The sequence below is a fragment of the Sceloporus undulatus genome, chromosome 2 (genome assembly GCF_019175285.1).
Source record: "Sceloporus undulatus isolate JIND9_A2432 ecotype Alabama chromosome 2, SceUnd_v1.1, whole genome shotgun sequence".
NCBI lineage: Eukaryota > Metazoa > Chordata > Lepidosauria > Squamata > Phrynosomatidae > Sceloporus > Sceloporus undulatus.
Window position 1 is genome coordinate 115,819,421 of NC_056523.1, and position 22,463 is coordinate 115,841,883.

The window sequence follows — 22,463 nt, forward strand, 5'->3', positions numbered from 1 at the left end:
GGGGGACATGAAGGGTGCAGCACAGTAGCCTCACTCCCTCTGCCATTGCTTAAACAGAGTCTTAGATGAACTCACATTGCACCATGCATCTGAGGATGTAGGCCACATCAGCGAAAGCTTATGCTGCAACCTCTTTTGCACAGTTAGTCTCAAAGGTCCTACAAGATCCCTTTGATTACCAATATTGTACCTGTTCTTAAGGAACTGCAGTCCTTATTTACTAATGAACCCCATACAACATGTTGGTTGTCACCTTGAAAGACTTGCTAAAAACATCTGAAGGGAGCACCTCTCTTATCTTCCTATCCAAGGATTAGGGTTTTCAGAGGAGACATTCTCCAGATATCATCAGCAAAGATATGGCGCATTTACTTAAGAGAGTTTGATGATGCCCAAACCTTGAAATACCTCCTGAAGGTGTCAATACTGGTCCAAACCACACTGCAGAAATAATCCAGTTTGAGATCGCTTTAACTGCCCTGGCTCATAGTGGGGGTTATTAGGATTTTATATAACATATAAGAAAGGTTGCTAGAAGTAATTTACAGAATACCATAAGAAACTATAATAATGCATATAAACATATTATTTAAAATATTTTTAAGTCAAAAGTTTGTGCAAACAATGTACAAACAGTGCTTTTTTCAAAGAACTGAAAAGCAGAGAGGGATGTTCATGTGGTCTAACAGATTCACTTATAACAGTTGTGTTATAAATCTTGGAAGAACCAGACAATCAAAAATGAAATCTGTTATTCCCCCTGGTCTGATGTGATCTTGTGCATATAAGAGATCTGTACTTTACAAGAGATGCTTTTCATGGCATAAAACCTAACTGTGATCTGCCTCTAATGATAACCTGAAGCTTCATAAACCATGGCTTATGAAATTGGGAGCAAGTGTTAAGACCAGACACCCTTCTTTTCCCTCTTCCCTTTTGCAGGATTATGGGGCTTAATGCATTAATCATCATTTTCTCAGTATATCTGAACTGTGGCACTCAAACTAATCGGATAACTCAACAAAGCGTTAATTCTAGAACTATCTCTACACATGGAACTGCATTACAACAAGACTCTTGTTAGCGTGTAAAATTATAGAAATAGTAGCAGAAGAAGAAAACAGAAGACAGGGTCAAAATTCAAAATGACCTTAGAAAGCTGGGCCAAAACTAACAAAATAAAATTCAACAGTGAGAAATGTAATGTACTGCACTTAGTTTGAAAAAATGAAATGCATATATATAGGATGGGGGACACTTGACTGAACAAGACTGCTTGTGAAAAAGATCTAGGAGTCCTAGTAGACCACAAGTTGAATATGAGTCAACAGTGTGATGCAGCAACTAAAAAGACCAATGCAATTCTAGGCTGCATCAATAGAAGTAACTAGAAGTGTCTAGATCAAGGGAAGTAATAGAGCCACTATTCTGCTTTGGTCAGGCCTCACCTGAAATACTGTGTCCAGTTCTGGGCACCACAATTAAAAAAAAACTATGTTGACAAGTTGGAGCGTGTCCAGAGGAGGGTGTCCAAAATGGTGAATGATCTGGAAACCATGCCTTCAAGGAGACACTTAGGGATCTGGGTATGTTTAGCCTGGAGAAGAGGTTAAGAAGTGATATGATAGCCCTGTTTAAGTATTTGAAGGGGTGTAACATTGAGGATGGATCAAACTTGTTTTCTGCTGCTCCAGAGACTAGAACATGGAACAATGGGTGCAAGCTACAGGAACACATTAGGAGGAATGTCCTGACAGTAAGAGGTTTTTGACAGTGGAACACATTCCCTCAGAGTGTGGTGGAGTCTTCTTCTTTGGAGGTCTTTAAACAGAGACTGGTTGGCCATCTGTTGGGGGTGCTTTGATTGTGAGTTCCTTCATGGCAGAGAGTTGGACTGGATGGCCCTGGTGGTCTCTTCCAACTCTGTAATTCCATGATTCTATGAAAACATGGAAGGAGAAATGAGAGAAGACACAGGGCTGCATTTGAAGTACTGAGTTTAAGACCCAGCACCATTTAGGAGATGTTCAAGTATTATTTCACTGAGATAGCAGTCTAGAGAATGTCTACTTGGTGCTGAAAAAGAATAGTCAGTATTCTACATACTGCTTTATGCAGTTTTTAGTGCTTATGGTGTGTGTGACGAAAGATCTGTTACACCTGTAATCTTTACTATGGCAACATGCTAATTTAGCACTATCTGTGAAAATTAAACCTTACCAGCTATTCCAATTTTCTCTGTCCACCTTAGCAACAGAGGCAAATCAAGGCCTATTCAGTATGACACCTTAGAACCATTATTGGTATGCTGTAACAGTATATATGGGCAGCTTTCACTTGGAGCCTTTGTCTGTCTGTCAATAAGTCTTGTGTTTAAGTGGGCCCAAAGGATTCATTGACACAATTGATTTCAGGGTCAACTGTGGCTGCTTTTAAGAAGTCCCTTGGTACAAATTTACATGCTAGCTCATCATGAATACTGAAAAGCCATTAGATGCCTGGCTCTAATGAATGTGAACTGTAAGAATTTAGTAGGAAAAGAATATCTGCATACAATACCGCAATGCTGGTTGCTTGCATCTGGAAAATATTTCACAAACCTAGAAAAAATATATGTCATATTCCTGCTCATGTAAAATATTGGCAGAATTTAGGGAATTGGAACCAATGACAGTTTTACACATTATCATATTACCTGCTATAAAATAGGTGCAATTATTGCTTTTAAAATTAAACATTTCCACCTGAGCACATCCTGCAACAAATAAGAATGTGTTACTTTAAAGATCTCAGCCTATGGCAGGCATAAGAAGTGTTCTTTTGATTTATGTACAGATAGCCACCCGATAAATCCCAAAATCTACTCTGTGTTGGCTTTTGGTGTGCCAGACACCTATACAAAAGTATAGGGCCAAACAATTTCAGGACAGTTTGGACTGCGTGCAGCATATTGGCAGTTATAGTGGGCCCTGGGTATCCACTGGGTTGGATAGCAAAATATGTGGAGGCTCAAATCCCATTATATGCAAAGCATAGTAAAAATGATGTCCCTTATATAAAATGGCAAATAATAGAACTGTATTTAAACATCTGAATCATTTGCCTGGATACCTCAGGATACTTTTGTTATCTACAAACTCTAGTGTTGAGTTCAATCCAGAGGTATGTCTGTTTGTATGTTGTGTGCCTTCAAGTTGTTTCCGACTTACACAACCCTAAGGCAAACATGTAATGGGGTTTTCTTGGCAAGAATTGTTCAGAGGAGGTTTGCCACTGCCTTCCCCTGAGGCTTAGAGCATGTGACTTGTCCAATGTCACTAGTGGACTTAATAGATGAGCAGAAATCGAACCCTAGCCTCCAGTCATAGTCCAGCACTTAAACCATTACACCATGCTGACTTTCAATCCGGGGGTACCCTTCTACTATTTGAAAGGCTCTTCCGCACACAAAAGACATTGATTTCATGATACCTGGATCCTGGTGGGTGGTGAGAGCTGCTCCCTCCATTCCAACTGCCATTGTGATGGCCTCTGATGAGGAAGGACTGCAGTGAGGAACTGCTGGACATCATTTCCACTCGACCACACCCTTTTTCTTTGGGTCATGTCTTATTTAGATTTTAAGCCTGGGGATAAGGAATTGTCAATTTTAAAGATAGTTTTTTGTGGGTTTTTCGGGCCATGTGGCCATGTTCTAGAAGAGTTTATTCCTGATGTTTCACCAGCATCTGTGGCTGGCATCTTCAGAGAATGCTGGCATGGAAGTTTGTGGGGTGTATATAGTATTTGACCCTTGGCTGAGAGAAAGTGATTTACATGTTAATCTGTGTGGTTTCTTCTTTCCTGTTGCTGTCCAGGTGTTTGTGGATTTCAATGGCTTCCCTGTGCATTTCTGACCTGATAGTTGTTGGCATGATCCAGAATTTCAGTGTTTTCAAATAGCATTTTATGCCCAGGTTGGTTTATAATGTGCTACTGCTGATTTTTCTGGCTGGCCCAGTCTGCAGTGTCTCTCATGTTGCTTGATTCACATTTGAACATTTGGTAGTCCCTATGTAGACTTGTCCACAGCTGCATGGTATGCTATAAACTCCTGCTGCCATAAGAGTGTGTCTAATGTCCTTTATTGAGTGCAGATTTGGTTGGTCTGTAGATCATTTGGAGGTTGTGTTTCCTCACAGGTTTTCCTATTCTGTCTGTGACTCCTTAAATGTATGATAAAGGGAAGGTATTTTTACCCTGCAGATTGTGTCAGCCAGAAAGAAGAAACCCTGAAAGTAAACAAAGTTTGGCTATGAGTCCAGAAAAAACACCAAAACCAAGACTCAGCACATGCAAATGAACTTCACCCAGGGTCAGGGGGTTTCCCAGCAGACAATGGATCACTAATTAAATAGGCACCTGGAGGTCTTGCAATTCAACAACAGACCAACACAGAGATTAAACTGTAAATCACTTCCTCTCAGTCAAGGGTCACACAGTATATATACCCCACACATCTCCATGCCACCGTTCTCTGAAGATGCCAGCCACAGATGCAGGTGAAACATTAGGAATAAATTCTTCCACAACATGGCCACATAACCCCAAAAACACATAAAAAAATATAGAAGGAAAAGTTGAGAAAGGGAACATCAGGAAATAGTTACAGAACATGACACTTAGGAAAAAAACATAAACTAGAGGACTTATATTTGCAGCTCCAGAACAGCTGTTTCAAATAAATCGTGTTGAGGTAGGTACTGGGGAACAAACTATGGACAGTAAATGTGATCTATGTAAAAAAAAAAAAAGATGAATTTGTTGATCACCTTATGTTTTTCATGTAGCAAGACTGAATATACGTAAATAATACCACGATAAATTGGCTGCAATAGTACATTGTGCAAAAATATAATTTACCGTGTGCAAAAAGCTGGTGGGGACATAAGCCTGAAAAATTTGTTGAAAATAGTGAAGTAAAAATCTTCTGGGACATTTAAGATTCAAAATGATAAACAATTGGCACATAATATATAATACATAACTGATGAGGGGATAGTTTGGATTATAGATGTGGCAATCCCTGGGGGCAGCAGAACAGAGAGCAAAGGGTGGGGAGAGAGGGACACAAATGGAGATTCACTGCCTCTGGAAGAAGGAAACATCTGTGGCTCCAGTGGTGAGGGGTACTCTGAAAGCAATTCCAAACAATTATCTGAAGGAAATTTCTATAGATATGAACATTGTTGCAAAAATAATACAATTTGGAACTTGCCACATTATTTGACAGTGCTTCACTGATTCCTTGCTTCTTGACTATGAAGCTGAGGATGATTATGATGATGATGATGATTTACTGGAAAATTGGCCTCTGAGGGTGTTGTTACGGCTCACTGGCATTTTATATGTTATGGCTAAGGATGAAAATCTTTGTGTGTTTTATTTTTGCATGAGGGAATCAAAAAATTCAGAAGTCCCCCCCCCTGCTAATTGAGATTAAAAGATTTTTATGCATTTCAGGATTTCTTGGCAACCCCTCCCTCCCAATAAAGCAATCAAATGTAATGGTTCCTCTGTGCCCAAACATTACATTTTGAGGAAAGAATATGGGTACATGTATGTGTGTATTTGTGCATGAATGTGTAACAATTCAAACTGTAAATTGAGAAGTACAATCATTCCTATACACAAGTTTTGCCTTTGGAAACATTTGCCTAGTAGCCATGTTTTCCCAGAGATATTATTATTAATTCTCTTTGTTATAGTTAAAAAGTCCAACAGGCTGGTTTTGCCAACAGAGCTTCTTTGTTTAATCCCCCTTCATCCCTTTCCTCAACTCCCTGGGTGCCCCTAAAATGTACTCCCGATTCTGGGACAGGTTTTCAAGATACACAGCAAACCTCAGTGTCATGCCTCCAGAGCATCTTTGATGCTCTTGAGACATATAATTAGTTGAGATTATATTAGACTTTCTATGTATCAGTTTAGGAGGGGAAATAGGGATCTACAGCTTTAAGAAAGACAAGGATTGTGGGAAATCCCAAGGTCTTCTACTGTCTCCCTCTAGCTAGTTTCAGTTGTGTAGTAAGATTTCAGCCAAGTCAGACCTGGAGAGAGTATTTTCCTTTGACAAAGGAGCTTACTGCACAGGTCCTCCTGGGTCCGTTCTCAGAACGGAACGGAAGGAGCAGGAATGAGTGGGGGATGGATTTTACCGCACACTCCAGTCCCTCACTCGTTCTGTTCCCCCTCTCTTCTGTTCCCATTCCGTTCCAGAGGGAACACTTTTTGAGAACTGTTCCGAACAGTTCTCAAAAATTCTCCCCTCTGGAACGGATTGAGAATGGAAGAGAGGGGGAACGGAACGAATGAGGGACTGGAGAGTGTGGTAAAATCCATCCCCCACTCGTTCTGTTTCCTGCCAGGCCGTTCTGAGAACGGCCCACAAGCCCAGTGTGGTAAGCTTCCAAGATAAGTCCACAGAAGAAGAGAGATAAAACCCACCAAGAAGAGAGAGTAAGGTATTTAAGAAGGACTATTGAGAAAAAGGAGATCAGTTTCATGTTTTTGTGTTTATGACCAGTAAAGCTTTTGAAAACTTAAGAAATTTGTGGACAAGTCTTTTGTTCAGGCTGTGATCCCGGGAGCCAGAGGCCTTACTACACCCAAAGTCCATAGCATCGCTCTTGAGACAAAACACTCAGGAAGAAGGGAAAGAGAAAAGGTTCCTGTTATACTAGCAGGGATCTGCTAGTGTAAATTTTAGGCTTAGACGTTTACTTATATCTTCAAATGTGGATGTGATTTACAAGGATGTGCCTGCCTCTTTAAAATGTAATGAGAGAACTGACCCTTCAGTGTCACTGTTATCAGGCAAAAAAGACATAGTTGTAACAAAAAAAAAATGCTTACATTATCTGAAGATTCAAAAGAGATGCTTAACTTAATTTTTCATGAGACAACAATTCAACACCAGATTCGATTCATATGTCATAACACTGTTTCTGAACTGTTTGTGACATTAAACATAAAGTCTAATCTTTGTACTATGGATAGAAGTAAAATGCATGAAGCTGCTTTAAAGGGAGGAGAGAGAGCTGTTCTATGGTTGTGGTTGTTTTTGTGCTTTGTTGTTGCCGCTGTTTCCCTTTCTTCTTGCCTCAGACTGCAGGAAAGGTGATGGGTCACAAGCTGTGCAGCCAGGCTGTCTCTGCTGTTCTAGAAACAGAAACCAGGCTACCAGTTACTCATACCAGTTACTAATCCCAGCCTTCAAAATTTCTTTCAACCAGTTACATTAGATAGCATATACTTTGTATTGCACCCAACCTGTACATGTTTACAGTAGTTCTCTATTCAGAACAGGTATCATTGAGAAATGGTTGGAGATCTATTCCCCCACACTCACACACACAAGTATGCCCTTTTAACGTTTCTCCTTTTTTTAGGCAGGCAAGTTCTGTTTTACTTCCAACTTTTGTGTATAGTATTTGTTTTGTTTTTCTCCTCTGTATAGCTGCATAAAATTATTATGAGATTCCCAGTACAGTGTAATTAGTCATTTCAACTGACCACATGTCTCTTCTTTAACGTTGATGACATTAGATTCCCTTAATTAAAAATCCTAAATAATGAAATGTATGCAGACTTGCATCCTGGTAAAATAACCAGAGACCTATCAATTGGTACAACAGTATTTATTTCTTTGTTTCATATCTATCTCTCCTTTTCCTAAAGAGCCCAGGGCAGTGTACTTGGCTCTCTTTCCATCTATACCCTTACTAGAGCTCTGTGAAGTAGATTGAGTTGTGTGTGTGCAAGGACGTAGCCGGGGGGGGGGGGGTTGGGGGGGGTCGGAACCCCCCCTATCAGGCCCTGGGGGCATTCAAGCTCCTTCCTCCCCCCTCCCCTCCATTAAAACCACTGCGAGGGAACAGAGGAAAGACAAAACAAAAGTTCCTCTTTTCCCTCTCCGTGGCTTTAATGGAGGGGGGAGGGAGGAGGAAGAGAGGGAGGGGGAGAGAGACAGACAGAGAGAGAGAGAGGGAGAGGGAGTCCCTATGACTCGCTTTCGTTTCCTTCAGAGTCCGGCTTCCACTCCTCCTCCTCCTCCTCCTCCCCCCCTTCCTCCCTCAGGGAGAACTGAAGAAAAGAAAGAAAAGGTGACTTCTAACTTTTAGCTGTTATATCCATGTGCAATATAGTACAATAATAATAATAATCCCTTACCCAAAATGCTGAGGATTAGATGTATTTTGGATTTTGGAGTTTTTCAGATTTGGGTATATTTATATACAGTATTATGTCTAATGGGATATTATACTGGGAGATGGGATCCATGTATGTTTCATATGCATCTCATAGACATAGACTGAAGGTAATTTAATGCACTATATTTTTAAAATAATGTTGTGCTTCTGCACACTGAGCTTCAGCAAAACCCTGAGACCACTATGCCTTGTATAATTCAATAATTCAGTCATTGATCTAAACCTTCAGGATTCCCAAGTTTCCTTGAGTTGGGGGTCATACCAGATGCTCTCAGGGTCAGTTTGGGGTTTTGGAAGTCCAGAGAAAGGAGACTCAGGCTCTACTCTGGATATTTCTCCTGAGAATGGACTCAGGTTTTCAAAAACAGTCATTTCTGGATTTTTGCAACAACAAAAAAGAGGTGGGTCTGTGATGCAGAAAGGCAAGAGGCTTCCTTCCAGCCTTGTTTTTTCTCTTTTTTAAAAGACAAATAGAATAAAATACAGTTAGCTGGCCCTTTTTCAGCATGTCAATGGGGATGCTTTGATGGAGAGTTCCTGCATGGCAGAATGGGGTTGGACTGGATGGCCCTTCGTCTCTTCTAACTCTATGTTTTTATGATTAATTAATTAATATATGGAATCAATCTAAGATGATGAATCGTGGCTGTGGAGTCCTATGGCCCTGCTCCAGGCAATGCTAGACTGCAGGCCCCATCATCCAGCAGCACCACAGACTGATGGGAACTGCAGTTTAATAAGGCTGCACATTGCAGAAATAATCCAGTTCAACACTGCTTTAATGCTATGGAAAATCCTGCAATTTGTAGTATGTTTTGTGCCACCAGAGCTCTCTGACAAAGAAGGCTAAATGTCTCACAAAACTACAATATCCAGATATTGTTGTTGTTGTTGTTATTTTCTTATATCCCGCCTTTCTCCCAATATACAGACTCAAGGTGGTGATTTTCCATAGCATTAATCTATAGTATATCTTTCTACAATGCAGATGGACACCTCCATTACATAATTTGTTGAGGATGCTTTGACTGGGAGTTCCTGCATGGCAGAATGGGGTTGGACTGAATGGCCATTCTTGGGGTCTCTTCCAACTCTATGATTCCATGATTCTGTAGCACTCTGAGCCTACTGTGATTTTAATAGTTTTTAAATGTATAAAGGTATAAAGTCTTATAATGCAAGCCATGCACTGATGGACTATTGCACTATAATTTTTTATTGATTGATTTTATACCCTGCCTTTCTCCCAAAATAGGATTCTCTTAAAGGGGTTTGTTTAATATAAAAAGAAAGGCTTGGAATTAAAAATTATGGTAGATAGATAGATAGGTAGGTAGGTAGGTAGGTCTTGGAATTAAAAGGTGTGTGTGTGTGTATCTCAAAATTAAAAATCCCTCTTGGAAGTGGGAATGAAATGTGTGGATGCAGCCTGGGTTCGTAACTCAGCTCAGATGTTGGAATACAGTGTCTCAAAGCATGAGCAGAGTGTGTCTGAGCATGAACAGAGTGGCTGCCGCTCATTGCTTGAACAGCTGCACTTTGCTTTATCGAGCTGAATTTATCTGATGTAAACACCTTCAGAGGAAGGACTCAGTTTGCATCTGCACTGAAAAAATAATCCAGCTGGCCACTTTAACTGCCCTTGGCTCCATGTTGTGAAATGCTGGGATTTGTAGTTTGTTGTGGAACCTGACAGATGACTCAACAGGTCCTCAAAACTACAGATCCCAAGATTCCATAGCACGAAGCCATAACGGAAGTTAAAGTGGTGCCATCGAGGTGTCGAGGGTAAACGCTCGACCCTCTTTTTGTGTCTTGGGGGGGGGCTCTTAGTCTCTCAAAATGGTGGCACTTAGTCTTGACCCCCCCCTTCCCAAAATCCTGGCTACGTCCTTGGTGTGTGTGTGTGTGTGTGTGAGAGAGAGAGAGAGAGAGAGAGAGAGATCCCAAGATCATCCACATATCCTCCAACTTTCCTGATTTGACAGAAGCAGCCCTAATCAAAAATTCTGTTTTCTCATTCCCCCCCCCCCCGCTGCTTTTAAAACCTCCCAGTTTCTCTGTCTTCCTCCCACTTACCCCCATTGTCCTCAGCTCACTTCATTTATTACAAACTGAGTTCCAAGTGTGCAATTATGTTGCACTTATCCCAACAGGCTGGAGAGGATTGGAAGTATAGAATGTTGCCCTTTCCCTGTATGCTCAGACAAAAGCAACCAGCTGAACCCTTTCCTAGTTTGTTTTTCTTCATGAATAACTTATGCCGTCTTGATCACACTCTGATGTTGCTTGGCCTCAAGAGTCTTAGTTTTCATCTGCAAAATGTTGGAGGGTATGCATTCATTGGGCATCATGGCTCAATGAGAATTAAAACTAGACTCTCCCCAGCACACTAGTGCAATACAACACACAAGCTCTCAATAGACTGCTATGTGAAAATAAAATAGAGTATGAACTTAATTTGCTGGAAACGTAACTTGAACAATGTTAGGTTTAATATTGTTAGCTTTAATAGAATTTTTATTTGTAATCACAATTTAAGATATTAAAGCTCATGGTCTATCCGAAGGAAAAGAAAATGATGGTTAGGATGGGAGTAGCCTTTCAGTTGTGCCAACACAGTGCCACCAATCAAAACATTATGCTGGAGTCAACTATGCTGATAAAAATATCAGAAAACAGCACTGATCTATATGTCAAAAAATGCTATATCATTTTTAAAAACACCCACCCACCCCAATTCTGTGAGGTATGACAGGAGGAGAATTGTGGTAGCAGGGAATACTTCCTTTCTTTTAATCTGTGTTGGAACATTTGTTTGTCCCTTCACTGTCCAGTGGAAACACATTCAAGTTTGTCTTGTGGAAGGCATTTAACCTTGTTAAATAATATTGTCTGTTTAGCATCACATTTGTTTTTCCTTTCAGAAACCTGAGTAACAACAAGATCAAAGAGATTCGGGAAGGTGCTTTTGACGGGGCAGCGGGAGTGCAGGAACTGATGTTGACAGGGAACCAGTTGGAATCAGTGCATGGACGAATGTTTAGAGGTCTCACAGGGCTCAAGACATTGTAAGTATAAAATCTTCTTGCTTTTCTTTAAACTGGGAAAATGGGAAAAGAGGAGAGAAAGATACTGTTGTGTATCTGTGCAATGTTTAATCACAGGTGCAGTGAATTAGCACTGCTGGCTTTGACAGCAGGCTGATGGAGAGCAAAGTAGGAGTCTTAACATTTCTGTTAGGCATAGATCTCTGCTAAGTCACTGATCTAATCTGTTAGTAGCACCTATGTGATCTTTGTTTGATAACATTACGACTTCCTGGAAGTTGTGAAAACCTATCTGCACAAATTTGCAGTGCCTTCTCTTCATACAAAATCGGAATGTTTCTTGAGTTATTGAGCAAGTACAATAATTTCATAGCAACAAAGAAAGGTTCCCTGATGTTGAGATTTGTCATCACAAATTGAGAGCTACCAGCACATACCCCTGATAATGTCTTCTGCAATAAATGTGCTCTTGGGATTGCCTACTCATTTCTTACATTGTATACAGGTGTTTTCCACCAGACTTGAAGTGAAACAATATTTTCCCAGTACTTAGACTATTTGAAAATTCTTAATTGCTGTGAAATGAAATTGTTTCTTCCAGTAACCTATATACTGATATTTTATATGTCATGGACTCCAAATAGATGATGTCTGTGACATCACTTCTGAGAAAGAAAAGATTTTGCATAACGTTTCATCATTTAATATACTGTATTTTCTGGCATATAAGACTACTTTTTAACCCAGGAAAATCTTCTCCCGGGTGTCATCTTATAGGGCAGGTGCTGAAGCTTCCGAGCCGGACTGGAGAATCATATGTATATGTAACTGAAGGGCAGAGCAAGCTGCAGGCGTCCAGGACGCCCGGGGTATGGAAAAAAGAGCCGTGTTTGCAATACCGCTCTGAAAGTCTTGGAGACAGTGAAGGCTGGGCAGGCAGGGAGAGCTGACCAATCCAAGCAGGCTTTGTATACAACAAGTTTTCCTGCTAAGTATCTGAATGTCATAAGCATTTGAATTAAAATTACCATATTGAAATCAAATCTGATGGTTTTTTAAAAAAAATATTTGGTGTGCGTTGGAAGAGGGGTAGTCTTATATGGCGAGTATATCCCAAACTCTGTATTTTAACTGTAAACGTTGGGGGTCGTCTTATATGCCCAGTCGTCTTATATGCTGGAAAATACAGTACATATTTTCTTCTGAATGTAAAATGTTGACTATGTCCTTTGCTGCATGTATCACATTCACTTCTAATAGGAGATAGAAGTTTAGAAAAAGGTGAACATCTAGAGTTGAATGTTATACTCATAATAATGAAACTGTAGTCTTGGTGTGTGTGCAAACATAAACACAACCCACAGACATTATTAGATACACTTTACCTCAGAACTTTATCTAGAAATATTTAGTGGAAAACTGAACAGGTTTTATCTGCATCTTTCTCCCCCGTCATGTTGGTTCAAGATGAACCAACATGACGGGGGGGAGGGGGGAAGTTGCAGTGTTCCTCCTAGCCATCCACTGGTAAATCTCAGCATGTCCCTGTCTAGCTACCTCCTTTCCTACCTGCTATACAATCGGCAGTGAGGAGACACAGTAGAATGAAAGGAAGTCTCCCCAATCCACTCTGACATGTGATGAGCAAGACAAAGTACACATGAGGAAACAGGACTGGAGTATGGCTTTGGTGCAGCTTCGGACTTCTTAGGATGCACACACCATTTAAACAGCATACCTCCAAAGCGACCCGAAGCAGCTTTATTTTGGCCTGTCTGTTTGGGTCCATAGTTTGCTTAACTTCCACCATCATCCTGAGTAGCAAGAAAGCAAGTGGCAGCATGGAAAGAGAATGGGAGGAGGTGCAAGGTTAGTAAAGACCGAGTTCGGATGGTGGATGAAATCAATTCTTTTCTGGTTCAAATGTTAATATGAGCCAGAGTCGAATTGAGAGTGGTTGCCTCATATTTCAGGTAAGCATTATGACATTCCAAAATGTATTTTTCTAAGCCAGTATAAATTAAACTATCAAGGACATCTTTACATGTTGGCTAACATTTATCGAGGAGGTTTTGGCTTTCAATTGATTCACCTACACTTTGCCTTCCTTATTGTTTCATTTCCCCTCCCCTCTATTAATTAAGGAACTCTAATTCTAGGTTTAAATCCTTTTTAGGATGCTCAGGAGCAACATGATCAGTTGTGTAAACAATGACACCTTCACAGGACTGAGTTCAGTAAGATTACTCTCTCTCTATGACAATCGCATTACTACAATCACCCCAGGAGCCTTCAGTACACTTGTTTCTTTATCTACCATGTAAGTAATCTTGTTGCTTTGTGTGTTGCATTTGGTTTATAATAGTTGCTTTAATTTAATTATGTGAAAGCAAGGAAGATAAACATAAGAACATTTTTTAAAAAACCAACTTTTTAAAAAATTTTGATTTTAATTTTTTGAGATTGTTTAATAACTTGAATTGCAGTAGTTTTAAAAACAGGAGCATTTTTCTATTTAATATCAGAGAGTAGCAATAATAGTTTAGGAATATAAAAAGGGCAAGATAGATCAAAGAAAAAGCTCAGTCTAGTCCACCATTCTGTCTATCCTCTAGCCAACCACAGGTGTCAGTAGGAAGTCTACAAGCTGGGATTCAAGTGGAACAGCCTTCTCCCACTAACTGATAGACAGAAAGACTATCCCTGTTATTGGAGAGAAATACACACAAACACACACATATACATCCTAACCAGTAGCCAGTAGTGTCATGAAGAATTCTTACAATATCCCTTTAAAGGTTAGGCATCATTTGAATTTCATGACTCAGATATTTCAACTCTAATGCAGATCTTGCAACATTTAGTCTTATTTGCTTTTCTCTCCATGTATTAAGGTCCTTTGAAGCATTCTGTTTGTATGCCTCATCAGTCTTTACTTTAATTACCATTTGGGAAGATTCATATTTCCTCCCATTGTTTAACTTGTATTTGTTTCAGCATCACATTACTTTATGAATTACTCTGCTCATTTTTTGTCTTTATATAGACTGTGTGCCATCACCATTAACATATGAATGATGATAGGCCTGATAATAGCATTCACAGTAGAAGAACAAAATGTGTTTTCCATGCTTGTGGTTTATTTTTATTTTTTTCTGGTTGTTAAATTAAGGGAAGATACTGGTAATTCAAGCTTTGTGGTATCCATGTCAATTTGTTCTTGCCAAGACATAGAAAAATACATTTGTGTGTACTTCACTCATCTCATAGGTAAAAATGAGGCATAAAACTCACTTTAAATTCAACTTTTGGATATCTGAATCAGAAATAGGCTATCTTTTCCAAATTCTTGTAGTTTTGTCAGAGATACTTCTGTGTGGACACTACTTAGTTTGGGTTTGTAGTACAGGCTGGCATGCAACAGTTAACTTCTGTTTACTTCTTATCCAAACTATGATGAAATATTAATCATTCACTTTTCTGAAAGCTTCATTGCCCTACTTCCATGTGAGTGCCTCTGTGACTGTTATGGGAGAGAAATCTGATTACCCAGTTCTATATGTTTAAAATGTTATTGTTTTCAAGTTAGAAAAAATATTCTCTAATAGATACAGTTCTGCAATACTCCCATTTGTAGATTTGGAATTGTTTTTCATCAGAAGTAATTTTGCACAGTGAAGTTCTTTGGTTGTGTGAAATTTTTAGTAATACTGAGTCTCTTGAGCTTGATAACAAGCACATCTTATTCTTGTTGTGGAAAAGAAGTTTTCCCCCTTATATCTGTTGTCAATAATATTCATTTCTCTGTTAGATGATGTGTCGACGTATTATTGGAGGAAAAGTCCAACATGATAACAAAGATGCAAAAATCAAGATAGCCGCTATGTACACATGAAATAGATGATTTTTTTCAGAGTCTAGAACATGTGTTTTATCAATGTTCAAGGGCATTCATAATTATTTTGATTGGTTTATTACCTATTGGATCCACTGGTGTGCTTCAACTGAAACATTTCGGTTAATAAAATATATAAATTTAAATTGGGAAAGAAATGTAGTTTCAAGCTTGCTTCACAGATTCAAAAAACAAACAGACAACCTGCGTAGACCTCTAGGTGAAACTATATCTTACTTTGAAGACCCACCCAGCAACTTTTCTGTCTTGGGGGAGGGGTTTGTCTTCTGTCTTAGTCTTTTAAATAATAATTTTGTGTAGACTGTCAATTTCTTTTATTAGGCCTGTTACAAACGGGTGTAAAGTACACGCTGAGTGCGTACTAGGGTTAGGAAGAGGCGTCCTTTACGGATGCCCCTAACCCTAGTATGTGCTCGACACGTACAAAATGGCGGCACCTGTTCTACACAGGCGCCGCCATCTTGACGCAGCAGACGCTTAGCATCCACACGTCGCACGGCACTAATGATGTCGTGAGTGTGCCATTGGCGTCTTGCGGCGTCATTAGCGCACCGCAAGAAGAAGCTGCATTTTGCAGCTTCTTTTCTGCTGCGTGGAGTAGCCGCACGGTTTGGCCGCTGAGGCTCCTCCACGCAACAAATGAAGGCGCTTTGCAGACTGCCCTTTTGGGCGGTCTGTAAAGCGCCTTAGTCTTCCTCTTCCCCCAATTCAATCCTTCTAATCCCCATCCATTGTTTTACTGATAATTTCCCCTCTCCTCACACACAGTTTGTGCAACACCTTGGGTATTTTTGAGTGTATGTACAATAGAGAAAACTTTCAAAATAAAACTAAGACTGGCTTTGTATGTTTACTCCATAATCTGATAATCCTATCGTATTTTAGCCTACTTTCATGAGACAAAAACCTGAATATTCAAAATAATTACTCCTCTCCTAAAAATGATGGGCTTAAGACCCATGGAGATTTGAAATCCAGGTCCTATGTTAACTTTTCTTTTTTTGCTCTGTAGCTTTTGAACTTGGCAATTACATTATACCCTTGTGATGTTTTGAGCTTATCTTCATACAGCCATTACAGCTTCAGGATCTTAGTATAGTTGGATGCTGATCCCTTCCTTCCCACCACTGGCAATAAAAATGTCACTGAAGTTTTATGCATTAATGTATTGCAGAAGGCTCAGCTTGAACTCGGGTGGTAGAGTTACACCTGTGAGATCTTTTTTTAAAGAGTTTCTTATTCTCTACTCTTAACCTTACTTGGTGGCATATTTCCGTTATGCTTTTGATATACGATGTGTACAACCAATTTGACTAATAAAAAAGACCCTGTGCTAGCCAAAAAGGATTTGGAAGACTTTTGTACACCATCAGTCAATACATTTCTGAACATGATTTGTTAGCTTGGATTCTTCTTGGGTTTTAACAGCTGAACTAAGGCTATATTGAAGTTATTATTTAATGCATGTATTAAATAATATAAGAGTACCTGTATTTTGATCCCAGTGAGAAGACTTGGGGGTGTTTTTAGTTAGAGAAATGGGGATGGAATGGTTAAATTCTTATTTTCCCTAATACACAAAAAAGAAACAGCTGGTAGCAGACCTGATCTCTCTCTCTCTCTCTCTCTGTGTGTGTGTGTGTGAGAGAGAGAGAGAGAGAGAGGGAGAGGGAGAGAGAGAGTAAGTGAACCAATGAATGAATGAATGGGGGGAAAACCTATTCATCTGTCTCCTGTATCCTGATTAATTTAGTTCTTAGTCTAAAAGAGTAAGAGGTGCTATGTTGAAACTTACTACAAGTGGATTCCATTTCTTCATGTGTGATGTGTCTGTGACAGATAAGGGAAATCAAGAGTAGTAAAGTGAAAAACTCTCAAACATTTGTTTCCTGCTTTAGTTTTTGAAAAGAAAATAATGCAGCTATAATATAAAGCTTACTTTTTGTAACATAGATTAACATAGTTACATGGATGACAATATACAGTACTTTTTTAAACCCATCCCTTGACTTCTTCAATAACTGATAGCACATTTTTTCTTCATTTCCCATCCAGTAATCTGCTGTCTAACCCATTTAATTGTAACTGCCACTTGGCATGGTTGGGGAAATGGCTAAGAAAGAGGAGGATTGTCAGTGGAAACCCACGTTGCCAGAAACCATTTTTCTTGAAAGAGATTCCGATTCAGGATGTAGCTACACAGGATTTCACATGTGATGGTAAGCACTCTTCTGGAAATGGTATAATGCGATCTCTGGTAGAATCTGCAGTGCAACCAGCAGTACTATTTTAGTTAATTTTTTATTTTAAATTAAAAGATCACCTTTTCCTCAATATGGGCATTTTTGCTAAATTAACCTGAACAATGAGGTATGTATAGGACAACGTTACTACATCAATGTCTGCATCCATCATGTTTTTCAGGGATAATGTAATGTTAAATCCTTTCATTTTGGACATTTCCCCCCAGATTAATGAATATGTTGTCCCATACATTCCAGTCCTCCCCCCAGAAAACAACTCCTCTGAACATATTCCTTGATGGGGATTTTCTGGAACTTGAATTCTCATATGGTTTAATTTTTTTCTGGTAGACAAAAGCTAGAAAAATATTTTCTATCTTCTCTGTGATATGGACTCTCATAATGTTTATATTAATTAATTAATTAATTGATTGATTATTTTGTCCTGGCAGCAACAAAAATTCAGACATGATTTATAGCTGATATTACAGTTGATTGTTCTAGAAATTCTTTTATCTAATTATGGCATTATTTTATGTATTCAGAGTGCTTTTATCCTATTCACCTTTAAAAACATAATCTATTCTAGATTTTACTCATTTATTTTATATGTGATTTGCCTATGATCTATGCATTCCTAAACTACTACCACTACTCTATTCTACTCTAGTTTGGCAGAGTAGAGGTTCTCAATATGAAAATAAACATCCGAGAACTTTCAATAGTGTTTCATTGCTCTAAATATCTGGTGTGTAAAAACTGGGTATCAAGAATGAAACAAAAAGCTGTGTTTACATCATAATGTGTTGGCACTCCTAATATTAGTGAACATTTAGGGCTAAAAATTAGACATTATCCATGACATCAAATGCAGGTCTGTGCTAACTAAGGAAAGAAAACGTTGGCACGTTACAGACCGCCGGATTGCGGCAGTCTGGCTCCGCCTCCGCTTGCAGCATCCAGGAGCCGCAGCGGCCAAACCGCGTGGCTCCCGGATGCTCCGAGGAAGGAGCGGGGAAATCACGCTCCTTCCTGGGCTCCAGAAGAGACGCTGCGAGGCGCAAGTCGCGCACTCACGGCGTCACTTCCGGGGCGCGATGTGCGGACGCACAGCGTATGCTACGTCAATATGGCGGCGGCCGTGTGGAACGGCTGCCGCCATTTGTCACGGACTCTTTCTGTGATAGGGTTAGGGGCGTCTGGAAGAGACACCCCTTTTTCAAACTGGGACGTCCTCAGGACGTCCCTAATGGTGATCTGTAACCCGCCCTTGATTCTACTGCATAGGGAAGAATGTGAAGACCATGCAAATGGAGAATTTAGACCCAGCATTCTGAACTAGTGCAAAGCATAGTTTTATTTATGTGTTTTCTCCATTAATGTATCTTCCAAGTCCAAATTATACTGTCCTAGACATCATGCAAGCTATTGTTTGCACATGGTTCTATAGGTCAAGGACCAAGTACAGATATGTACTCTGTTCAAAGCTGAAGGTACATCTACAATTCCAGTATTTCTGAGAGTGAAAGGGAAAGCTACTCAGATTGTTCACCCTTTTGTATGCCTGAAAACAATTAAAATCCATTATGGGAATAAGTGGTAAAGGCTAGATTCTTTGCATAGCACACAGCAGACTTGTTCCCATTGTGAAATATTTCCTTTTTTTTTTTAATTGGTCCATTGTAAAGTATACGCTCCCAAATTTTTCTAGATACACACTTGGATGCTGACATTTTCTTTTTTCCTCTCATCCTTTGTGAAACCACATGCTTTAATGTCCTTAACTTCAAAGGCTTAATTTTGTAAGAGTAACCTTTCTGCTTTCCTATTATGAAGTTCTATCTGTTTTCTAAAATCCGTTTTATAGAAATCAACACCCTTGTTGGAAATGCTAGATATTTCTGCAGGTGCACATAAATCCTTCACCTCTTGGTGCATGCATAGCTAATCTTGTTCTTTTAATCTCAAGGCACTTGTTACAAACAACCAGTCTTATAATTAAGAAGAAATTAGGGAATGTCCTATGTTAATATTGAAACCAATATTATTTTTTCCATCACAGCCAACATTTAGCTACCAGTTATTAAGAGTACATAAATGTGTAGAGAAACAAAACAAAAGGCTATATATATTTGTTACATATTATGGTCTAATTTACATATATATATATATATATACACACACACACACACACACACACACACATATGTAAATTAATAATAATAATACGTTTTATTTATAGACCGCTATTCCGCGATGATCATAATCATTAGACCATAATCATGTAACAATCAGGAATTATAACCTTCGTGGGACTGAATAAGCCATTACTCCATTTACTCTGTTAACATCCATCAAATCTACTCCTATACAGTAGCCATCCATACTTGCAAATTCACAAGTATGAAATGGTTCCAGAAAGGTGCCACATATTTGTTTTTGTTTTTAAAATGAAGTTAAAATCAAAATATTTTTACTGCTGGATCCATATTTCTCCAAGTTATCTCTAGTTTTGTTTGGTTTTGTTCCTAAGCAGGCAGATATGCAACTCTGTTTCCATGCTTGACTTCCCACCCCCACCCCCTACAATAGATGTACTCATCACCTTCTGAAAATGCAACTGAAAATGCTCATAACTAGCTACATATAGTTGATGTTGGCATGAGAATGATGTTGGTATCAGAGAAGCTCATATCAAAATGCAGCCTTGCATTTTTCTTTAAAAAAAACAAAAACGTTGTATAATGCTAAGAAGATAGATCAAGAATTGATATAACCTTCTAACTAATGTTACAGCAATGTAATGGTAATGGTCATATTATTGATATCACATGGAGCCTCTATATTAGAATTGAATTTCTACTCCATCTCTATTTAAACTTAATTTTTGCTTGCTTTCTTGCTTTGTAGGAAATGTTGAAAGTAGCTGCCATTTCTCCCCCCGTTGTCCTGACCAGTGTACCTGCATGGATTCAGTAGTTCGCTGCAGTAACAAAGGGTTGCGGTTTCTGCCAAAAGGTGTTCCCAAAGATGTGACTGAACTGTAAGCTATATAGATATACATATATTAGTAACATACATTAATAGAATCAGTAAAATTGCATGGTGATAGTAGTTTTAAAGATTGCATGGGAACTACTTAGCTTTTTCTAAATTTTTGAGGCCCACCAACCTGCACCAGGTGGTAACTGAGATAAGAAACATTTCCCTGCTGTAGTCTATGAACCATAGAGCATGATGGTCTACTTGCTATAATTTCTATTTCCATTTGGAAGAAATAATGTTTTTACTAATCATTCAATCATTTATTATGATCATAGTTTTTGTTTCTGTAGGCTAAATGGCATCTAAAAGGTCATGAATAAGACCAGAGGTAAACAACTACCCCAGGTTCAGGAGCAATACACATTTGGCTGCACATAAACAGCCCACACCTCTCCTCCTCATCCCTGCCCTGGTTTTGGTTTTGGTTGGGGGGGGTGCATTTTTTCGAACAAGAAAAACTCCGTTCACACGGTCTAGGGTCTGTGATGGCAGTTATACCATGTTTCAGTATCTGTTTCAAGCCTACTAAGGCTTTTTTCTTAATGAGGGAGTAACTTCCAGCTTTTGGGGTAAAGCTTACCTCAGCCAAAACAGGTGAGGGGGCTCATAACTTAGCAAAATTGAACCCCTAGAAAATGTAAGGACTCAGTCATTTTTTTTAATGGAGAGGATTGGGATTGGGACCCAATCACACTGCTGTTTTGTTAGCTTTTTGGCTGATTTTAGTTGGGTTTAGAACAATTTTTGCAGTAATTGGGGCCTCTGTGGGCTGAGAGGTGAAACTGGCACATTTGTGCACTGTGTTTAGCAAACTAGGGCCATTTTCAGGTGAAAAAGTACCTGGATATAAGCCTGGATATTTTTTTTAAAGTGGAAATTTGAGAGCCACAAAAGTAGAGCTTGAGGTTGCTCTACTCGGGGCTGCTCTCCTCTTCTCTGAATATAAGGGGGAAACTTAATAGGGAAACCAGGGAAATCAGTCAGAACTCAGTGTTTGTTTGAGCACCAGAGATCTAGCATTGTAGACTTCTGGTTGTATTGTACAACGAATATACAATAGTATCTGGATTCTGTGGTCCAAATCCTGTTGTTAGTCCCAGTTAGAATAGATGCCCTGAATGAAATAAACTTAGATAATGGTCAGTTTGACAGGCTACTATTGATTTTAGTCTGTGGTTACAATGTGGGAAGATTCTAAATGTGCATAAAGATAGTCTGTGCACTTAGCCATTCCCCATTCCAGTTTAAAAAGTAGGTAGTTTGGAGGTTAGGTTGATTGTTTAGTAAAACATGGCCCGGTTTGTTCTCATGCACCCTCTCTAAATTATTCTGAGCATATTGTTATTGTATTTTCTTTTCCTTATGCTGGTTATGGTTTTTAAAAAACAACAACATGTCTTAGTAAAAATTAAAGAGGCATAGAGGGAGGCATTTTGACAGCCAAGCAGTCTTTTCCCAGGTTTTCCGGCTGAGTAGGGTAAGGCAAATTAAGAAAGTCAGTTTTGAATGTTCTGTAATGCTTTTTTCAGCAGGGTGAGAGTGTTTTCACAGTGGACCACTTGAAAGAGCTATTTAAAATGTATTCCCAACACAATCATCATCTAATTATCCGTGCTGGTTGATGGTTTGAAAAAGAAAAAATAAACAGTGACAACTGTCATGGGGTTATTTTCTCTGAATGCTCTCAAAATGGCTAAAATAACAGAGATAATTAGATTAAATTGTGAAGTAGATTTGCATGAGGTGAGAACAACGTATTATTTGCCTCTCTTTTTGGAATGTGGTTTCCGATGGAAAGAGGCTATTAGACAGGAAGTTGGCAGTAGGGCTTTTCACCATGTGAGTGCTTTAGAATTAGGAGTTGCTTTAGGATGTGACACTATTGGCTTCATTATATGTACATTTTAATAATAATAATAATAATAATAATAATAATAATAATAATAATAATAATAAT

At 39.1% G+C, this 22,463-nt stretch overlaps 1 protein-coding gene across 1 annotated transcript in view; it reads left to right on the forward strand.

The window, feature by feature from the left end:
• SLIT3 (slit guidance ligand 3) overlaps nucleotides 1-22,463 on the forward strand; it is a 612,784-nt gene that overhangs the window by 458,080 nt on the left and 132,241 nt on the right. The window contains 4 exon segments of the mRNA XM_042452193.1: nucleotides 11,180-11,323; nucleotides 13,479-13,622; nucleotides 17,274-17,437; nucleotides 20,372-20,504. Of these exon segments, the coding sequence (XP_042308127.1) occupies nucleotides 11,180-11,323; nucleotides 13,479-13,622; nucleotides 17,274-17,437; nucleotides 20,372-20,504 (585 nt within the window).